This window comes from Equus caballus, chromosome 28 (assembly GCF_041296265.1).
Source record: "Equus caballus isolate H_3958 breed thoroughbred chromosome 28, TB-T2T, whole genome shotgun sequence".
In the NCBI taxonomy this organism is placed as follows: Eukaryota; Metazoa; Chordata; class Mammalia; order Perissodactyla; family Equidae; genus Equus; species Equus caballus.
Genome location: NC_091711.1, coordinates 51,102,860 through 51,121,128, shown reverse-complemented (window position 1 = coordinate 51,121,128; position 18,269 = coordinate 51,102,860). Strand labels below are relative to the sequence as shown.

Genomic DNA, 18,269 nt, shown 5'->3' with positions numbered 1-18,269 from the left:
CCCATGGCACTGGCCTGGGGTGGACTGGCCCTTGCGCAGACCGAAGGCAGCAGCTGCAGAGACGAGCTCTGGGATGGCCCACTGCTCAGAGGCCCCTTGGTTTGTCACTGTTGCTGCTGTCCAGCTCTTGGTAATTTCACCCTTAAGCATGTTTTGTGCCTGAAGTCTGCTGCCCGTGAGACCCATGAGCACACGACTCCCACGGACCCAGGAAGGTTCCCCACCACTCACTCGGTCGGGCCCTGACTGCTCCTGCAGGGCAGTCGTCCTCGAGGCCCAGAGAAGCCGTGATGGGTCTGGTGTGTCTGCTGCTCCCCCTTTCTCTTGCCGCTTGAGTAGTGTGACCAGTGTGAGATAAGAGCCTCTGCACCCCCGTCCCCTCTCTATGTCCACACCTGGGCTGAGCTATAGGGCCAGAGGGGCCACATGCCGCCTCCATGGTGATGCCCGGGATTGGCCCCTTCACATGAGGTGGGTCAGCATCTGGGGCTGCCTTATGCAGGGGGGCCTGTGCAGGGCGGGGATGGTCGCAGCTGGGCTGTCAGGCACCAGGCCCAGCCCCTGGTCTCCACCCTGTGAGGACACGCTTTGAGACCAGAAAGCCTCAGGCTGTCCTGGTGGCTCTGGACACACACCGTGGCCAGTCACCCCAGCTTGCCAATGTCTTCTGCACACTTGAGCACCCTGGGTGGCTGTTTGCCTAGCTTATTCACGAGCACCAAGGATTCCAGAATCACTGTGGGGCGGCAGCTCACAGGACACCTCCCGTGTGCTGAAGCCAAAGCAGGGAAAAAGACTCGAACCTCCTGGAGTGTCCACCAGGGCCTGTCTCCATGGACTCTGGGAGGGAACACAGGGTCTTCCGGGACCTGCAGGTATGTGAGCTGCCCCAAGAGCACCCCTCTTTGTGCATGCACACATAGGGGGCGCACTTGGGACCTGGGCCTCCAAAGGGAGGGGAGCTGCAGGACCCATCGCAGGCAAGCGCAGGTCTCACCTGCCCGCAAAGGGCCGGCTCTGCAATGGTGCGTGCGCCTGCCTGAGCAGTGAGGAGGGGCAACTCTGCAAGCGCTGCCACCTCAGAAGCAATTTCCCCTCGTCTCCTTGAGTGGAGAGAAGTGTCATGAGGGTCCCAGGCTTGGACAGGTGAGAAAGCTCGGCCCCGGAGCCTGCCACCAGCCTCTGGCTGCACGTGTCCAGGACCGGCTACTGGTGCAGGAGGGCTAAGCAGGGTCTTACGGCCGCGGCCAGCCCCCTGCCATGTGCTTCCTCTTGAAGTGCCTGGGGGCTCTGCTTGGGCCTCCACACACACCCCCTGCAGCCCCCCATCCCACTGCCTTCCTGGAGGAAGCAGGAAGTGCTCCAAACACAAGTGCCAGCACAGGCCTCAGCAAGGAGTCATGCAGCCTGTGGGACTTGAAACTTCATTCTCAAAGTGCTTCCCACAATTCTGTCTACCTGCTCGGCACCCCCTACCTGTCTGCGGGTATATTGGGCTGGGGGTCCCGAGCCTCAGTGTTCCACAGTCTGTTCCTGGTCACATGGACAGCAAGCCTGAACATCTGGTGGTATCCCGGCCAAAGGCTTGGCTCTGCCTCCCGCACAGACTGCTGCCGCCTCCCCCAGGCTCCGCCTTCCGTGTGGTGGAAGCGCAGGACTCACCGAAGAGTGTCTGCAGCCGCCGCCCTCCCGGCCCTGCCTGACCTCTCATCCCTCTGTAGCAAATCCCTGCCTCATTGAGACCCACGGCCAGAGACTCAGAAATGTATGTCTAAGGCAGCCTTATTGAGTACTTGGGGGTGGGTCCCAAGCCCGGTGCTGTTCACAAAGGAACACTTCCAGACTTCCCTAGAAACAGCTCCCAAAAGATCTGCATCAATAGGCTGGCTCTTGGTCAGAGTGGGCAGACAGGTCAGGGCTGGCACAGAGGCTGACCCCAGCTCTCCCTGGATGGCCAGTCCCCAGGCAGAGCCCCTAGGCTTTGTCCAGCCAGCACGAAAAGTGAACACAAGCTCAAGGACCTGGAGAGGGAAGCCAGCACAGCAGGGGTCAGAGGTCATGTGAAAGCATAACTGTCCCCCAACAGGTGCATGTCAAGGTGGAAAGCCATGTGGGTGTCCCACTAGAGCATTTATTTTGGTGATGGGTTGCAGTAACTACCCAGTGGCAGGAACAGGCTGACATGCAGAGCTGATGGCAGCGTGAGCAGGCTCCATCAGACCCAGTGGCCCCCACACTTGTGGCCTAGACCGTGAGACAAGGCAGGCCACGGCACAGGGACAGCAGCTCCTCAGGGTGTGGTGCATGGCGTCACTGGCCATCCCTCGTCAACAGGGGGCTCCGGATGCAGTCATCTCCTGTTCTGCGGGTCCTGGCTCTGGTGGGTAGGGAAGGGCAGGCTGTACCTAGCCACAGCTGCAGATGGGTAAAGGCGAGGGGCCACTGAGTCGGGCCCCCCCACTGTGGCTCAGGCTCTCTCCCCAGTGTGGTCTTTAAAAGGGGCATTTATATTTCCCTATTTAAAGTTGTGCTGGGGAAGGGGGATGCCGACCCTAAATGACCCCCCAGGACTGGGCACTGCAGCCTATGAGGCAGGGCCTGCTCCTCCCAATGAGGCTGAGGCCGGCAGGGGCAGTGGGTGAGGTGGGGCCTGCTGGGAGGGGCAGGGCTGGGGCCCATCCTTCAGGGAGACCAAAGAAGAGCTTACTCTTGCAGGGACTGCAGCTCAGGAGGTAGGTTGCAACCCGTGTAAACCCCGTTTGTGATGCTGTATTCCAGCAAAGCACCAAAGCAGGGATCCTGTTGAAACACAAAGGAGCCGGCCTTGACACAGGGGAGGGCTGGGCCACCTCCCACCCCAGCGTGTCCAGTGGGGCCCTGTCACCCAAGCCCTCTCCCGAGGTGACTCAGCCCACACAGTCGCAGCTCACTCTGACGAGAACGTAAGGATTTCCCAGCACAATCAGCAAGGCTTTGGGTCTGGTGATTGCAACATTAAATCTTTTTGAGTTGGACAAGAAACCCAAAAAATATCGATCATCTTCAAAACTATCTTCATTTGACCGTACCTAAAAAACGCAAAGAGAAATAAAACCAGCATCTTAAGATTTTTTGACATGGAAAGAAACTTGACGTATAAAAGCATTTAGAAACATTAAACATCAGTACGACCCCATTTTTGGTTAAAAAAGAAAGAAGCGGCCAGGAAGTGGGGCAGGGTTGGCGGAGAGCAGGCCTCAAGGCCTCTCTGTCTACACACAGGGGACCCTCCAAACACTAATCCCTCACTTCTGGGTGTAGGGTTTTAGGTGATTCTTATTTTTTTCCTACCTGGATTTTCTAACTTTTCTGTAATTAATACTCTGTTCAATAAAGATAATTTAAAAATAGGAAACAGAGTTTTGAGAGGAACTTAGTTTTCCTTGGGCCGCAGCACGGAAGCCACTGTGTGCATGTATATGTATTTGGGAGGTTGGGTACCCTCCTTTCAGATGCCCTCCCACTCTACTCCCCCGTTTCCTTCCCTCTTTCGCATCTTGTCCTTCTTCTCTGACACATGGACCATTTCTTCCTGGATTCCTTTTCTTTACTTTTTGTCTGCTGATCTTCAGGTTTTTAAAAAGAACTCCCTACAAGTACTGCTTGAGATGATGCCTGGGGCATGGAGCCTCCATCCCACACCCGCATCTCCCCGTTACATTACCGGCGTCTCAGCCTCTGCCTCTTCCTGTTTGGATGTGCCAAGAAACCAATGAATATCAAGCGACCTCCGACGCAGTTACCCCACTAGAAACAGGGATACCTACAGTTGAGATGATGATAACCAAACATTCTTGCCCTTGAAACTCCTCTACTGAGCCAACCTTTATATCCATCAGATCAACATTTCTCAAAAGAATTTTGATTTTCTCCACCTTTGAAGCAGATAAAAAAGAAAGATTAAATACATTCTACAAATCTGAGCATTTCTTTACATGTTACAGCATAAGTGAATATTAAGTAATGTCCAATACTGTTTTTCAATTCCAAATCATATTCCATCAAATCTCAGTTGATTAGAGCCCAGATACAGACTTTAGATGGAGTCCACGGGGGGGAGGGGTCAGCCCTCAGGAGTGCTGTCTCGTGTGGAGATCTCCCCTCTCCCCACCCGTGCAGAGCAAGAACGGAGCCATGGTGTGTCAAGAGGTGAGGAAACACACCTACTGCTTAGAGTGAGATGGACGTCTCCGTGGGGACAGCGCTGGGACGCTCGGTGGGGTATGGGAGGAGGGAACAAAGAGCCCCTCTGGGGATGCCACACTGCAGGGCCCGAGCCCATGTGACAAAAGCAGCCTGGAAAGGGCTGCACGCAGCAGGTGGCGACCGTAACGGGAAGCCGGGGGAAGAGGAACTTTGTGAAAAGTGAAGAGGAGCCAACAGGAGGCGGGCCAGCTCTGAGAGGATGGGAATGAGCGTCTTCCACACAGGGCTCAGGTGTGCTCAAGGCCTCTGGAGACAGAAAAGCGCAGGCCACAGCAGCAAAAAGAACCAGATTGAAATCTTGGGAAAAAGAAAGCTTGGTGGCCAGGGAGCGGGGGCGCACTGGGGGAAGGTTCCTAGATGAGTCAGACAGACAGAGGCTCGGACCCACGGCAGACGGGGAGGCAGGACACATGCCCCCAGGAGTTCCAGAGCAGCGGGGGATGCACACACACACATGTGACACATCCGTCCAAACCAGTCATGAGGCCCCAGCAGGGAGAGAAATCACACCCAGATTATTTTGTGGTGAAACCATACAACAACAAGAATAAAGGGAGGGGCCGGCCCAGTGGTGCAGCGGTTAAGTTCGCACGTTCCGCTTCTCAGCGGCCTGGGGTTCGCCGGTTCGGATCCCGGGTGTGGACATGGCACTGCTTGGCAAAAGTCATGCTGTGGTAGGCGTCCCACATACAAAGTAGAGGAAGATGGGTATGAATGTTAGCTCAGGGCCAGTCTTCCTCAGCAAAAAGAAGAGGACTGGCAGTAGTTAGCTCAGGGCTAATCTTCCTTTAAAAAAAAAAAAGAATAAAGGGAAAATATTAAAACTATGGAAAAAAAGAACATTATTTAAAAACAAAGTCAGGCAGAGTAGATTTTTTTCAGCACAGTACATGTTCCAAGACAACAGGGATAACGTCTTCAAAGAACTGAGGCAAACGGCTGAACTAAAATTCAAGAGTGAGGTGGTTAAATACACATATTTTGTTTGCTACTCACAGGCCTTTGCTGAAATAACTATAAAAAGACAAACCTCAGAAGAAACACAAACCCAGAAAAACTAAGTGGGATGTCAGAAGCAAAGGTAAGCAAAACCAAAATTCAAAACAGTTAAGACACATTGATAAATTGCTGCCAAAGAGAAAAATGCTTTTTGAAAAAAGGTGGAATTCCTAAAATTCACAAGAAAGAGCACAAAGTTAAGACTCAGGATGGTGAGTGTGAAGATAGGAGTCGTCACTCCCAGACGCCAACTTGCTGGCATGCGTGGCAGCAGCCCTGGACAGAGGCAGCCTCAGGAAGATACGCAGGAGAAGCTGGTGTGCCACAGAAGGCAACAACACTGAGAAACAGGCTGGACGTTCACTAAAGGGATGACACACAATGGAAAAGTAAACTCAGACCCCTACCTCAGGCTACACCCGGAAACAGATCCAGGTGGATGAGAGATGCACAGGTGAGAAGCATATACTTACAGTCTCAGAAGAAAAGTGGGACACACTTCACAACATCAGGATAAGGAAGGGCTTCTCAGATACAAAGAGCACAAATCATAATACACATACAGGAAATCATCAGCAAAGACAAATGCCCATCAGAGATGCTGTCCACAACACACACAGCTACCCAGGACCTGGGATCCAGAATATGCTGAAAACTACAAACCGCTGAGAATAAAGCATGCCCGAAGTCAATTTACAGTGGGCTCTATACGTGAACACGCAGCTTAAGGAAGACATGAAGAAATGGCCAATAAACAGGAAGATTCTCAAGCCCCTGACAACTCAAGGGTAATCCCACAAGCAGCCCACTCCCCGTTTGACAGGACTCCGGTTGTAGGGTGGGCTGAGTGTGCCTGGCTGCGCCTGCCCATGAGCACCAGGAGGCATTGATGGAAATAAGATGTGGGAGACGGCCTGCTAGCCCAGCACAGGCAGCAGAGGGACACCAGGCGACAACAGGGAGGCTGGGGAGCTTGCAGCAAGCACACACAGCCCTGGCTGACTAGATGCCCTCACAACCCAGGGGAGGGGACATCCTCATGCCCAGTGACAGGTGAGCAAACAGAGGTGGGCTCACTCAACACGCCCAGGCCGCGGGGTCACTCGCCGGAGAGATAAAGGGCTCGCCCCAGGCTGCGGTACAGCAGCGCAGGAGCAGTGAGCTGTGGAGACAACTCAAGAGGGACTTGGGGCCACTTCACCAGCCTGTTTCCACCTTCCTCTGCGGCCTCCTCGAACAAGGAAGCACAAAACAAGTTTGCTGGAGCAGGTCCACACCTGCTTCCGGTAGGGTGTGATCACACCGATGTCACTGGCAGACACCTGGCTCGAGGCGCTCCTGGCTAGGAGGCAGCAGTAGCGCATGACCTGGACAGCTTCAGCCGGGTTGAACCACGATGGGCTTCTCCCTTCACGAGCTTCGTTGCCCTGAGTGAGTTAGGAGACAGAGAAGGCACGTCCATCACAAAACATCAAGTACTCAATGAACGCTGGTTCAGGGTCTATGAACAAGGAGCAGAAGGAGATGCTGGGAACACACCATGGACAAGGCAGAGACAATCCCTGCTCTCATGCAGAATTCACATTCCAGCAGGGCAGAATAATGATAAGTAATCGTGAAATTGATCCCAGCTACAGCAAGAGCACAAAGAAAAAGGACTGGCTAGACAAGTCTGCGATTTGGGGGACTGTCAACATAGGAGTGGCAGGTCAGCAAGGCTCGTGCCGACTGACATGTATGCAGGAATTACTGGGCAAAGAGCAGCCCCACCGTGAGTGAGGGCATGTGGGGCACCCCCTGCAGAAGCATCAGAGTATGCTAGAGAAAGGAAAAGAAGGCCAATGTAGCCAACGCACAGGGAGCCACAGTGAGAGCAGACTCCATGGCTAGCTGTGGTCAGTCCAGGAGGCTGCAGCAGGGCCCTGCCAGAGGCCACGTGTCCGACCACTCACTCAGACTCCACTCCCTCCCTCCATGCAGGCATGGGCTCGCTTGCTCTCTTAGCCAGTCAACAAAGAAGACATGCAGATGACCAAGAGGCACATGAAAAGGTGCTCAACAGCACCAGTCATGAGGGAAATAAAAATCAAAACATGAGATCCTACCTCACACCCATTAGGATGGCTACCATCAAAAAAACAGAAAGCAACAAGTGTTGGCGAGGATATGGAGAAACTGCACCCTTGTGCACTGCTGGTGGGAATGTAAAATGGTGGAGCTGCTGTGGAAAACAGTACGTTGGTTCCTCAAAATATTAAAAATAAAATTACCACCAGCGATTCTACTTCTGAGTCTATAGCCAAAAGAAGTGAATGCAGGGACCCAGATAAATATTCACACACTCATGTTCATAGCAGCATTATTTGCAATAACCAAAAGGTGGAAACAACCCAAGTGTCCATCAAGAAATGAATGGATAAACAAAATGTGGTCTATCCACACAGTGGAATACTATTCAGCCTTAAAAAGGAAGAAAACTCTGACACATGCCACAACACAGATGAATTGTGAAAACATTATGCTGAGGGAAATAAGCCCCAGTCACAAAAGGACAAATACTGACGACTCCACTCATATGAGGCCCCTTAGAGCTGTCAAATCCATAGACAGAGAGAGCGGAGCAGTGGGCACCAGGGGGAGGGGGAGGGGGAGGGGAGCCAGTGTTTAATGAGACAGAGTTCCAGTTTGGGAAGATGAAAAAGTTCTAGAGATTGCTTGCAGAACAATGTGAGCATATTTAACGTTACTGAACTGTGTACTTAAAATGGCTACCGCGGCAAATTTTATGTTACGTGTATTTTACCACGATTTAAAAAAAAGGAACACCAGATAAGGCAATAAGAATCTATTAATTTTCAGAATGTATTTCTTTCTGTCTTTAAGCCATATGCAATTTATCCCTTAGGTTTATAATAAACGATTGAGATAACTGAAAAAAGGTTAATGGGATGGAGGCTTATAGATGAACTAAACCGCAGAGAAAAACACGCAGTGACTATCAACCAAATAATGACAAACAACAAGGAAAAGGGGGAAACAACAAGTCCTGAGGGTCAGATGAAGGAAGACAGTTAAATAACCATAGGCTGGACTGATTTACCTCAAACTGGCTGCTTCTAAGAAATACACCTAAAGTAAAATGATAAAGAAAGAATGAACACAGATACCAGATAGTAAGAAAAAAGGAGGGGTAAGATTAATATTATTGTAAGATGGAATTTAAAGCTAAAAACACACGACATAATGAGGAAGATAAAACACTCATAAACTCACACAACACAGCACAGCAGTTAAATACATAAGGCAAGAACTATTAGAAATCCAAAGAGAATTCGATAAAAAAAAATACGATGTGAGACTTCACCACTGTTCTCCCACTAGTGGGACTATCTAGTAGACAAAATCTAAGTCAAGTCACAGAAGAGTTAAATAACAGATTCCGTAAACATTTTAAAAATGCATATGGAACTTACATCCATCAAAAAGAGAATATATGTTTTTTGGTATGTCCTTAGAACATTTACCAAAACTGATACCTATTTAGCCATAAATTTTTATTTTAATTTTTTTTTTTATTTTTCCTTCTCCTCCTCAAAGCCCCCCTGGTACATAGTTGTGTATTTTTAGTTGTGGGTCCTTCTAGCTGTGGCATGTGGGACACCACCTCAGCATGGCTTGATGAGTGGTACCATGTCCACGCCCAGGATCTGAACCAGGGAAACCCTGGGCCACTGAAGTGGAGCACGCGAACTTAACCACTCGGCCATGGGGCCGGCCCCAAGGCCATAAATTTTTAAAAGCACAGAATTTACAGGCCATAGTTCTTGATCAGAACTTAATCAAATTAGAAATAAAAAAGAGGTGACCAAAACATTCTTAGCCACTTGGAAATTAAGAAAAATACTTCTCTATAGTGCTTTGACCAAAAAAAAACTAAAGAGAAAATCACAAGTATCTAGAAAGCCACAGAGAAAGGGCCCCTTGGGAGACAGACTCGGAGAGGCAGAGTGACAGCTGAGGGTGCTGCTGCCATAGTGCTCCCTGCCGAGAGACGAAGAGCCCAGGAACCAAGTGTTCACTTTGTGAGAACCAAACAGAATGAAGACAAATGAGTGAGTCAGAGGGAAGAAGTGAAGATAAAGCTGAAACTAGTGAAGCAGAAAGCTAACAGGAGAAGTCCAAAGCTAGCTTTTCAATTAGACCAGAGGTTGGCACACATCTCGCATATAAAGGGCCAGACAGTCGCTATCTTACGCTTTAACTCTGCCATCGTCCTAGCCTGTGGAAAGAAGCCAGAGACAAGCCACCTGCCCACCGTGACAGAGGCTCCAACTCTGCTTCTTTAGGAGGACGAGACTACAGCCACCTGGGTGGCCCCTCTGTGGGCGATCCTGGGGCTCATGCCACCCCGATGGAGTTGGTGTTCGTGCAGCATGTTCTGCTGAGCTCCCTCTGCTGGGAGGCACTGGGCATGGGGACAGAGCAGTCAGACAGAGGTCCTTCTGGAGTTTCCTCGGGGGAAGGGCCACCAGGAGGCGAGGGTCAAGGTGAAGCTGTGTGGACAGGGTCCGCGCTGGGGAGGGCGTCTGAAACTGCATCCTGGGGACTGGAGGGGACCTGTGGGGGCCAAGGGCAAGCAATGGCCAGGCCCGGCCAGCAATCCTGCGGCCAGTTAACAAGTGGTGATAAAACCCTTTTTTCTTAAATGTTGGGAATGGACCATGTTCTCTGCAACCTAGCCTGAGAGGCCGTGCCTCCATTTAACCCCCAGGGCTTGGAATGGAGCACGCAGCCAGGCCCTCCAAAGCACTCACGAGACTCATCAATGCTTCTGGACTGTTCTTTCCACACTGTGCACTTGTGTTTACTAGAGCTCCGTAGTACGTCATCCAGTGGGCTTTGTTCTCATTTTTCTCCTATAAAATCTTTCTGCACAATCACAACCCCATTCTACACTTGGCTTCTCATGGAGGAGCCCACTGTGACTTCTACGTAGACCACATGAGACGTATGGATGAATCTGGGCAGAACTGACCCCTCTATGCATGGCCTCTGTTCGCAGACGTCAAGCCTGTCCGAGCTCACTCACGCAGGCTAAGCTCTCTGGCTCTTTCGGCAGCGATTACGCTTCGTTCTCCTTAGGCTGACCTCTGCGTGCGTCAGAGGGACCTCTGACCTCGAGATACAGCTTCTAAATTAGAAATGTGTTTTTTCTGACATACAGGGAAGCTTCTGACAATGGGCAGAGCTGGAGAAGAGTGTTCCCAGGAGGGGAACAGCACATGACACTGGGAGAAAGCACCAGCCAATGAGGCACTCATGTTGAGTGGACCATGTTGTGAGGTGTTGGTTTCCCCCATCCCTGAACTCTCCCCATCCACAGTGGCACCCCAGAGCCACACCTGTACACACAGCTCCACTGTCTTCCATCCACTTCTGATGGAGCAGGCAAATCTAGAGGCTGTCTAGAGGGGGTGCTATCACGGGAAGGAAGACGGCCTTCAGAGAGGAGAGGGACGGGCACCCTGGCACCAGCTTGCCCCATCCTGGAGTCTGCATAGCTCTGACACTGGATGAGAACTTGGGGGAGTTAATGCAAAACCTGACTTCTGGTTCTAACAACCACATTTCTAGCACAAACACACTGATTTTAGTGAACACTTGTCATTTTTTTGGCTACTGAGCATCTAACTCCCCCTGCTGGGCCACGCCCCAGCCAGTGAGGCCACAGGGAGAGGGAAGGCTGTGTCCCCAGGTCGGTTTTCTCGCTTGACACTGGTTCTCAGAAGGGTGGTGAGTCTTCGTGGGGGTGGCAGGAGCTTCCCGCCATTCTGCCTGCTTGTCTCCCCAGCCTTCCCATCAATCCCGTGAGCTCGTCAATATGCTTCCCACAAACTCCTTTAGGGTGCTCCCCTTCCATCCCACTCTGGGCTGGCATTCTCCTGGGCCCTGTGTGTGTGTGATCACCTGAGGGCTGTGGGGCAGAGGCCCCTCCTACTGGTTCTGCTCTTTAGGGACCAGCACGCGTCTGCTCCATGACAGGCACTAGGCAAACACTTTGTCAATGGCTGAACTGATGAAAACACACGCACTGAACCCCGGGATCAGCACTAGGGGTCATTCAGTCACTGCAAGGCTGAGCCACTTCCTCCTGTGCCACATCGAGGTCAGTGGCAGGTCCACAACTCACCCTCACGCCGTGAAAGATGAGGGGGAAGCCTTTCTTTGGTAACTTCTCCCAGCCCAGCAAGGAGGTCACCACCTTGGGGTCGGCACAGACTTCGAGCTCCCTGTGGTAGAACAGTCTGGACGGCAGTGCAAGCAGAGCCGAGTGGGATCTGTAGTTCTTCACGAGCTTCGTAACCTGCGAGCAGAGAGCAGGCAGCAAGTCCACGGCCAATGTCAGCACAAGACATTTCTGTCAGAGGGAAACTGCTGAGACTCAGCTCAAACCACACCGCCAGGCAGCCCTCCCCACCTCTGCCTGTCCCTTCTCCTGGCCTGTCACCTGCCTCCTGAGCAGGAAGTGCTCTGGCACCTCAGACAACTTTTTTACTACAAAAGGTGACTATCAGCAAAAGAAAAGAGGAGAAAGCCTCTAGGACTGTCTCCTGGGTCTGGACAGCTGAGGAGAGTCTCCCCTGTGGGCCGGTCGTGTGTCTGTCTGCGAGCTGTGCTCTGGATTCACCGTCCTGCGACCCTGGCCTTTGAACAAAGCCCAGGCAGCCTTGTCTCAGCTCAGCTGCAGGCAGGGACAGGCTCCTGGGTCCCAAGGCCAGGGTGGCTAAGGGCACAGAGGGTGCACTCAAATGCATATCCCCCCAGCCCGCAGGCAGCCCCAGAAGGCCTAGCTGGGACCTTGTTGAAAGCTGCTGGTGACAAAGTCACCAGTATGTGGAGCAAGAACAACTTTACTCTCTGCCTGCCACTGGCCTGGGAAGTTCATTCCACGGAAGCAGTTTTCCCTTGTACCAGGAGTGACAATGCCCATAGGCCTCAGGACTTTCCTGCTGACTCATGCTAACAAGCTTCAGTTCATAATTACAATGTGTCCAGCCTCCAAGACGCTAATCAAAACCCCAAACTCCATGTAGCATCACAGCAAAGCCAGGCCCTACGTTAGCCTGGACAGCTGTCAGCTAACTGGGGGAGAGGCGTGCTCTGCCCTAGGGACTCGGAGTGGCTCCACGCCTGGGGAGAGGGAAGGAGGTGCAGGGCAGTCAGGTCGACATGTTCTGCCACCCTCTGCCAAGCGCCTGGCCACAGGCTGAGGCACCTGCCTGCAGGAGGCCAGGCGGTAGCACTGTCTGTGGCACAGGGGCCACATCACTCCACCCTCGTCTCAGGACCCTCCTCACCAAAAGCCACTAGCAAGCCCAAGGGACATGGACACCTGGTGGGCAGATGTGCATCTCCTATGGGCAGGAGAGCCCTTTGTGGCGCTGTCTGGGCCAAGCACAAGTCCACAGCTGGCGCTGGCTCTGGCTCGTCTTGGGGCAGTTTCATAGGCTCCTCAGAGCCTCCTGATGACCCCTCGTGCAGCTCCTCTGACCACAGGCACCTCTCCTACGGGTGGCCCCTCGTGAGGCCGTCCTCAGCCTGAAGACAACGATCTCTTGGCCCTGCCCTCCTCCCACATGACCTCTCTGCTCCACGCCCTTGCCCTCTCTATGCTCCAGGGGCGCAAAGGGCCCAGGGGCTGACGACCTGGCATAGGTTTCAGGCTATTTCCCTGAAAACCTGCCCACAACCCACATCTCATTTTCTGTTCAATGTTATGTTCAGATGGGAATCTCCCCTTGTTTCTATACTGTAGCCGCTCAGAGAATATGCTACTTGGCTGACCTTAATGAGGGGCCCCAGAGACCCAAGGTTCCCAAGCTCCAGTGTGCTGGGAGCTCCTAACACACTGATTCCAAGGCCCATCCCTCCAAAGTGGGCTGAGGTCGGCTGAGAAGCCAGAACCTGCACCTTACTCAGCACCTCAGGAGACCACAGCAGATGCTGCCTTTCCTCCAGGTGAAGGTAGAAAGTTCCCCTCCGTTCACCCACACTGACACGGATTTATGCTCTCTTACTCTGTCTGGCCCCACAGAACCTTGGCCATCAGCCTTACACTGCCTGGAATCTCTGACCCCTCAGGGGATCCTGCAAAGTACATTTCTGAGTTCCTGGGACAGAGGAGCTCGTGAAAGTGCCTGAAGTCCACTCTGGGGTGTGGGAGAGGTGCGTGCGAGCTGTTTGGGCCTCCCCCAGGTGTGGCTTGGGGACACAGGGAGGTGAGCCAAGAGCAGTACAGAGGCTGCAGGGACTCTGGGGGGCCCTTAGTCACTCCCCCGTGAGGCATCTTCTGCTCAACTAGGACTCTGCTGTCACCTTAGTGGGGAACCCTAACACCACGTGGAGTCTGAGCTTACCAGCAAGGGGTTGTAGGCACCACAGGCACCAAAAGCGTTTTCATCTCTCATATACGCTGGTCGGGACATCAGTCTTTCCAACATAGAAACGTTCAGCCCATAGGCCATGGCAAGTCTGGACTTGATGACCGGTCCGAGCTGCATGGGGTCTCCAGCAAGGATAATCTGTAGCACACAACAGGCACCCACTGGCACCCATACCAGTGCAGGGGGAGAGTTGACGACAGTCACACACAGACTCTCAGCCCCAAATGGGCAAGTGTGCGGATGGTGAGCAGGACAGTGAAAGCCACAGGCGGGCCTCTGGCCCTCTGACTGGCTGGCCAAGGCTCTGCAAATGCAGCTCCATGGCTGGAATTACCCCCATCCCCGCCCCTGCTGGTGCACAAAAGGACAAGGGCTTGGATAAGGACAGTGGCAATGGACAAACCAAACAGGCTGGAGACATAAGTTCCCTCGTGGGGCAGTCCTTCCACAGACTGACCCGGCAGCCTCGTCCCTGTCTTCTGGAAGTCTTTGCTGTGCCATCTTTCTCCCTGATGCTGCCCCTTGTCTCTCCTGCCCCAGTGGCTTCCTAGACCTGGATGCAGCTGCCTGCAGAGGCAGCCTGCTGGGGGCCACGTCCTAGCTGGACTAAGCCTGCTTCCCCATTGTCTCTGATCAAGACTGGAGGAGGGGGCACCTGGGGCTTGAAAGGTCACTCTTTGAGGGAGTGTGCAGGATAGAGGGGGGAGGGATGGGGGAGTTCAAAATGACCCCAGGTCACCATCACAGGTGAATAGCAGAGGAAGCAGCAAGTGCAAATAGGAAAACGGCCAGGACTAAGCCTAGGACAACTAGATGCACACCATCACCCAAGCTCTGCCATGGATGAGACAAGTGTCTCTTGTACGTCGATGTAGTTCCCTGAGCTTTGCTTTTCCTCCTCTGTGAGGCGTAAGGTCACTCATGGGGCAGAACTGCATGGGGACCTCTGCTCTGCAGTGAGCCTGACGGGACTGCACCCCAAGTTTCACCACTGAGTAACTGAGCCAGTCACTTCATCCAGATAAGCCTGTTTCCTCATCTATACAGTGGACACGGGCTGGCCTGGTGGTGCAGTGGTTAAGTTGGCACATTTCGCTTTCGGCGGCCCACGGTTAGCCGGTTTGGATCCCGGGTGTGGACATGGCACTGCTTGGCAAGCCATGCTGTGGTAGGCGTCCCACATATAAAGTAGAGGCTGTTAGCTCAAGGCCAGTCTTCCTCAGAATAAAGAAGAGGACTGGCAGCAATTAGCTCAGGGCTAATCTTCCTCAAAAAATAAAAAATAAAGTGGACATAAACATTCTGTGTAGCAGGCATGGCTCCTCCCTTAAGGCAGCTGGCAGGAGGGAGCAGAACAGTCAGATCTGGGATGGCAAGTCAGGGCAATGCCCAGATCTCCTCGCCTAACTGCAGCTTGCAGAGAGCAGGAGCCGGAGGTGCTGCCCTCACCCTGTGCTCTGCACCCACAGTTCTTAGCATGTTTTACAAGTGAATGAATGTGACGCAAAGCAGCCACCTCCCCCAAGTCCAAAAGGAATGAAGTGTATGACAACATAATCGCGGCTTCATGGGTCCCGTGTCCTCGGGTCTCCCCCAAGCCCATTACCCTGAGACTGTCCTGCACAGACAGAGCGTCCACCACTGCAGGAAGACAGGGAGAACAACATGCACACAGAGCAAACGGGCCTCACCTGGCCACTGATGTCTGAAATCAGCCCCAGAGGAATCAGGCATTCTGGCTCACTTGCTTGACCTGCTTCATCCACAAACACGTGTGTGAAGTGTCCGACTCTAGAGCCAAAGATGTTGTAAATGGTCATTCCTGTCAGGATGTCTTAGCAGCCAACGCCTCACACACAGCACACAGCCGAGTCTGCACCATGGGAGCCTTTAGGGGCCCTAAAGGAACTCCCCCAGCACTGGGACTCTGTGCACAATATATGTGTGTGTCTAAAAAAGACTCAGAGGGAAGACAAGTGAGGGATGGGAGGGAACAAACTAACGAGCACCTGCCACGGGTAAGTCGGCCACATGCAGTCCGCATTGGAGCCCATGCTCCTTACGCCTGTGTTTGTAGCTGGGGACTGACAACACACCCCAGGGTCAGAATGCCTGGGGTGGAGTCCAGGCTTCACCACTTATTAGCTTCATGCCTTGAGCAGGTTGTATCACTTCTCTGTGCCTCAGTTTCCCTGATGTGGCTGACGTGAGGTCGGGGTGATTTGGTCAAGGTGGGGTGCTGGGGCTATGCTCCTACACGGTGACTGCTGCCCTCCACCTCCTTCTGCCTCATGATTTACCCTCATGAGCACATCCCTCAGCCAGGGCAGCACCCTGACCCTCCACGCCAGCAGGAACCCAGAGGACAGCACTGAGCCTGTGCTCTGGGCCTGGGCAGCCTTCCCCTTGGCTGGCTGAGGAGCAGCCACTGCCCTACAGTAATGCCTGTGGGATACCGTGCCTAAAGCTGCAGAGCTACTGCCTACAGGACAAGTGTTGGGCCAAGCCTGAGCCTCGGGTCTCCCCATGGGATTGCTGTCAGACACCTGCTGGAAGCCCTGCTCCTGCTCTGCTCAGAGAAGCAGTGCGGGCCCCTCACCTTTCTCTTCCATAGTCAGTCAGTTTACACCTTTAAACATGGTCTTGAATTTGTAAATCCCAAGCTCTCAGCTCCAAAAAGACACCCACTGACCCCTCTCTACGGAAGATGAGGAAATCAGCACACTTTCATTTTCCTACCTCATGTCCCAACTTCTGCTGAAAAAATTTAACATTATGTATTTTTTTTAGAATATAAGCACTTAGGTTTTCAATTCTGTATTAATCATAGTTATTCAGTTACTTCTAGCAGACTATATTGTTCCTTCTTCACACCTTCCAAGCTTCCTGAAGCCCTGGCACCAGCACCCCCACCCACTTGCGTGCTGGTTCTGCCACCTCCGCTCGCTGACCTCTTCTTGTCCCTGTCCCCTTGGTACCTTCTGTCCCTCCACCAAACCAAGCTCCTTCCTGCCTTGGGCTGGTCCTGGGCTTCTCCCCAGCTGGGCACGCTAGGTCCTTCCTCATCCTCTGCCCTCTTGGGAAAGCTCTGGGTCCCTCTCATCTTTGGGGTCTCAGTGCAAACATCACTTCCCTGGAAAGGCCTTCCCTGCCCCGTTCAAGCCCCCAGCTACAGCCCAGTTTCTGGCACCCTGCACAGCACACACTCCCCCGTGCTGATGGCCTCCCTTCAGGCACTGGCTCTGAGAGGGCACAGACTTTCACCCGTGTGGGCCCCAGCCCCAAACCACGCCCAGTGCTCACCTCACCCCTATCTGGTAGAAGAGCCCGGAGCTGCTGCATGTTGTGATGATGATCCTGAAGCGCGAGGCTTTCCAGATGTCTTCTCCGTCTTTGCAATACGGTTTGATGGCATCGATGATGGTCTGAAGGGAGGGAGTGGAGCCAGTTTGTTTTCCAAATTATTAAGCATTTCTTTAAGTTGAACACAATTGCAAAGCTGAAAGAATTCCAAAAGATAACCCTGTCCTGTTGCCACTTCTCAGTTATGACTCAGGAATGGTTTAACGTGTTTTCTTACATCAGAATCTTTTATACCTTCCTATCAATTTAGTCAGTGTTTTACGGACTCTGGAGCCATGAATCTAACACATAATCCTGCAGATCATTCTTTATATATTTTCTAGGTTCGATTTCTTTTGTTTATCAATACTTCACCCTACAAGCAAACCAGGAACTTTTAATTTTCCTAAAGGGACACTTATAGCCAAACCAATAAAACAGAGCCAAAAAGAAACAATACACTTGGGGATCAAATAAAAGAGTAGCATTAATGTTTAATAAAGCCGAGCATGCCCAATTCATAGAGGAAGCATGAGAATATAATTAAATATTCAGGAATAAAACTCTCATTTAGGCACCAGCTATGGCACAAGTGAGAGTCATTTCTCCATCCTGGCTCTCCCACACTCACCTCCTCGAACCTGCAGGTGGCGTTCACACGGACCATGGCGCCTGGCCGCAGCACCTGGCTCTCGTGTAGCCGCAAACACACAAGGTCAGCAGCGCTGTTGGAGGGCGCACAGACCAAAATCCGACTGTCTGGCAAAGTGTAGTACATCTTCATCCAGGACACAAAAGAAACAAAGGATGATAAATGTCAACCCATCAAGTGCAGACGTGGAGTGGTGAGTCTGACATGCCTGTGCTCACATCAACCCCTCACACGCCTGAGACATAGCCCAATGACACACAGTGATGGTTCTGCCCACGGCCCAACGTCCCAACAAGACTCAAGGGTAGGTGAGGGTTCTCTGAGCTCTCCAAGACCCTAAACCAACCTCCCAAGGCAGAGACCGTGTCAGATTAATCCCCACATGCCAGCTGTAGCCGAGTGCTGGCTGGGCACTCAGCACACATTTGGGAACCTGAATCCTGAATGACGCAAAAATACTAAACACGTACTATCTCCACAAACTCAACTGTAAAGATAAACAGAGACACCAGAAACTTCTTAGAATGGAAAGGAAACTTCTTTTCTGCAGCAAAATCTCATGATGTGACTGGTTTACTATTCCAAAA

The 18,269-nt window shown here is 52.4% G+C and overlaps 1 protein-coding gene across 12 annotated transcripts in view; it reads right to left on the bottom strand.

Moving 5' to 3' along the window:
* Positions 1-2,111: 2,111 nt before the first annotated feature.
* MOV10L1 (Mov10 like RNA helicase 1) overlaps positions 2,112-18,269 on the bottom strand; it is a 68,992-nt gene continuing 52,834 nt past the window's right edge. For 5 of the 12 annotated variants that reach the window (XM_070254312.1, XM_070254323.1, XM_070254319.1 and 2 more), the window contains 10 exons: positions 17,662-17,808; positions 16,992-17,113; positions 15,380-15,479; positions 13,662-13,826; positions 11,435-11,608; positions 6,522-6,671; positions 3,807-3,914; positions 2,931-3,068; positions 2,708-2,799; positions 2,112-2,415 (listed from right to left, as the gene is read on the bottom strand). In XM_070254312.1, the coding sequence (XP_070110413.1) occupies positions 2,406-2,415; positions 2,708-2,799; positions 2,931-3,068; positions 3,807-3,914; positions 6,522-6,671; positions 11,435-11,608; positions 13,662-13,826; positions 15,380-15,479; positions 16,992-17,113; positions 17,662-17,808 (1,206 nt within the window). In that variant the 3' untranslated portion in view covers positions 2,112-2,405. The remainder of the gene's footprint in view (positions 2,416-2,707; positions 2,800-2,930; positions 3,069-3,806; positions 3,915-6,521; positions 6,672-11,434; positions 11,609-13,661; positions 13,827-15,379; positions 15,480-16,991; positions 17,114-17,661; positions 17,809-18,269) is intronic. The other 7 variants (XM_023631693.2, XM_070254321.1, XM_070254318.1 and 4 more) reach the window with 3 other exon arrangements.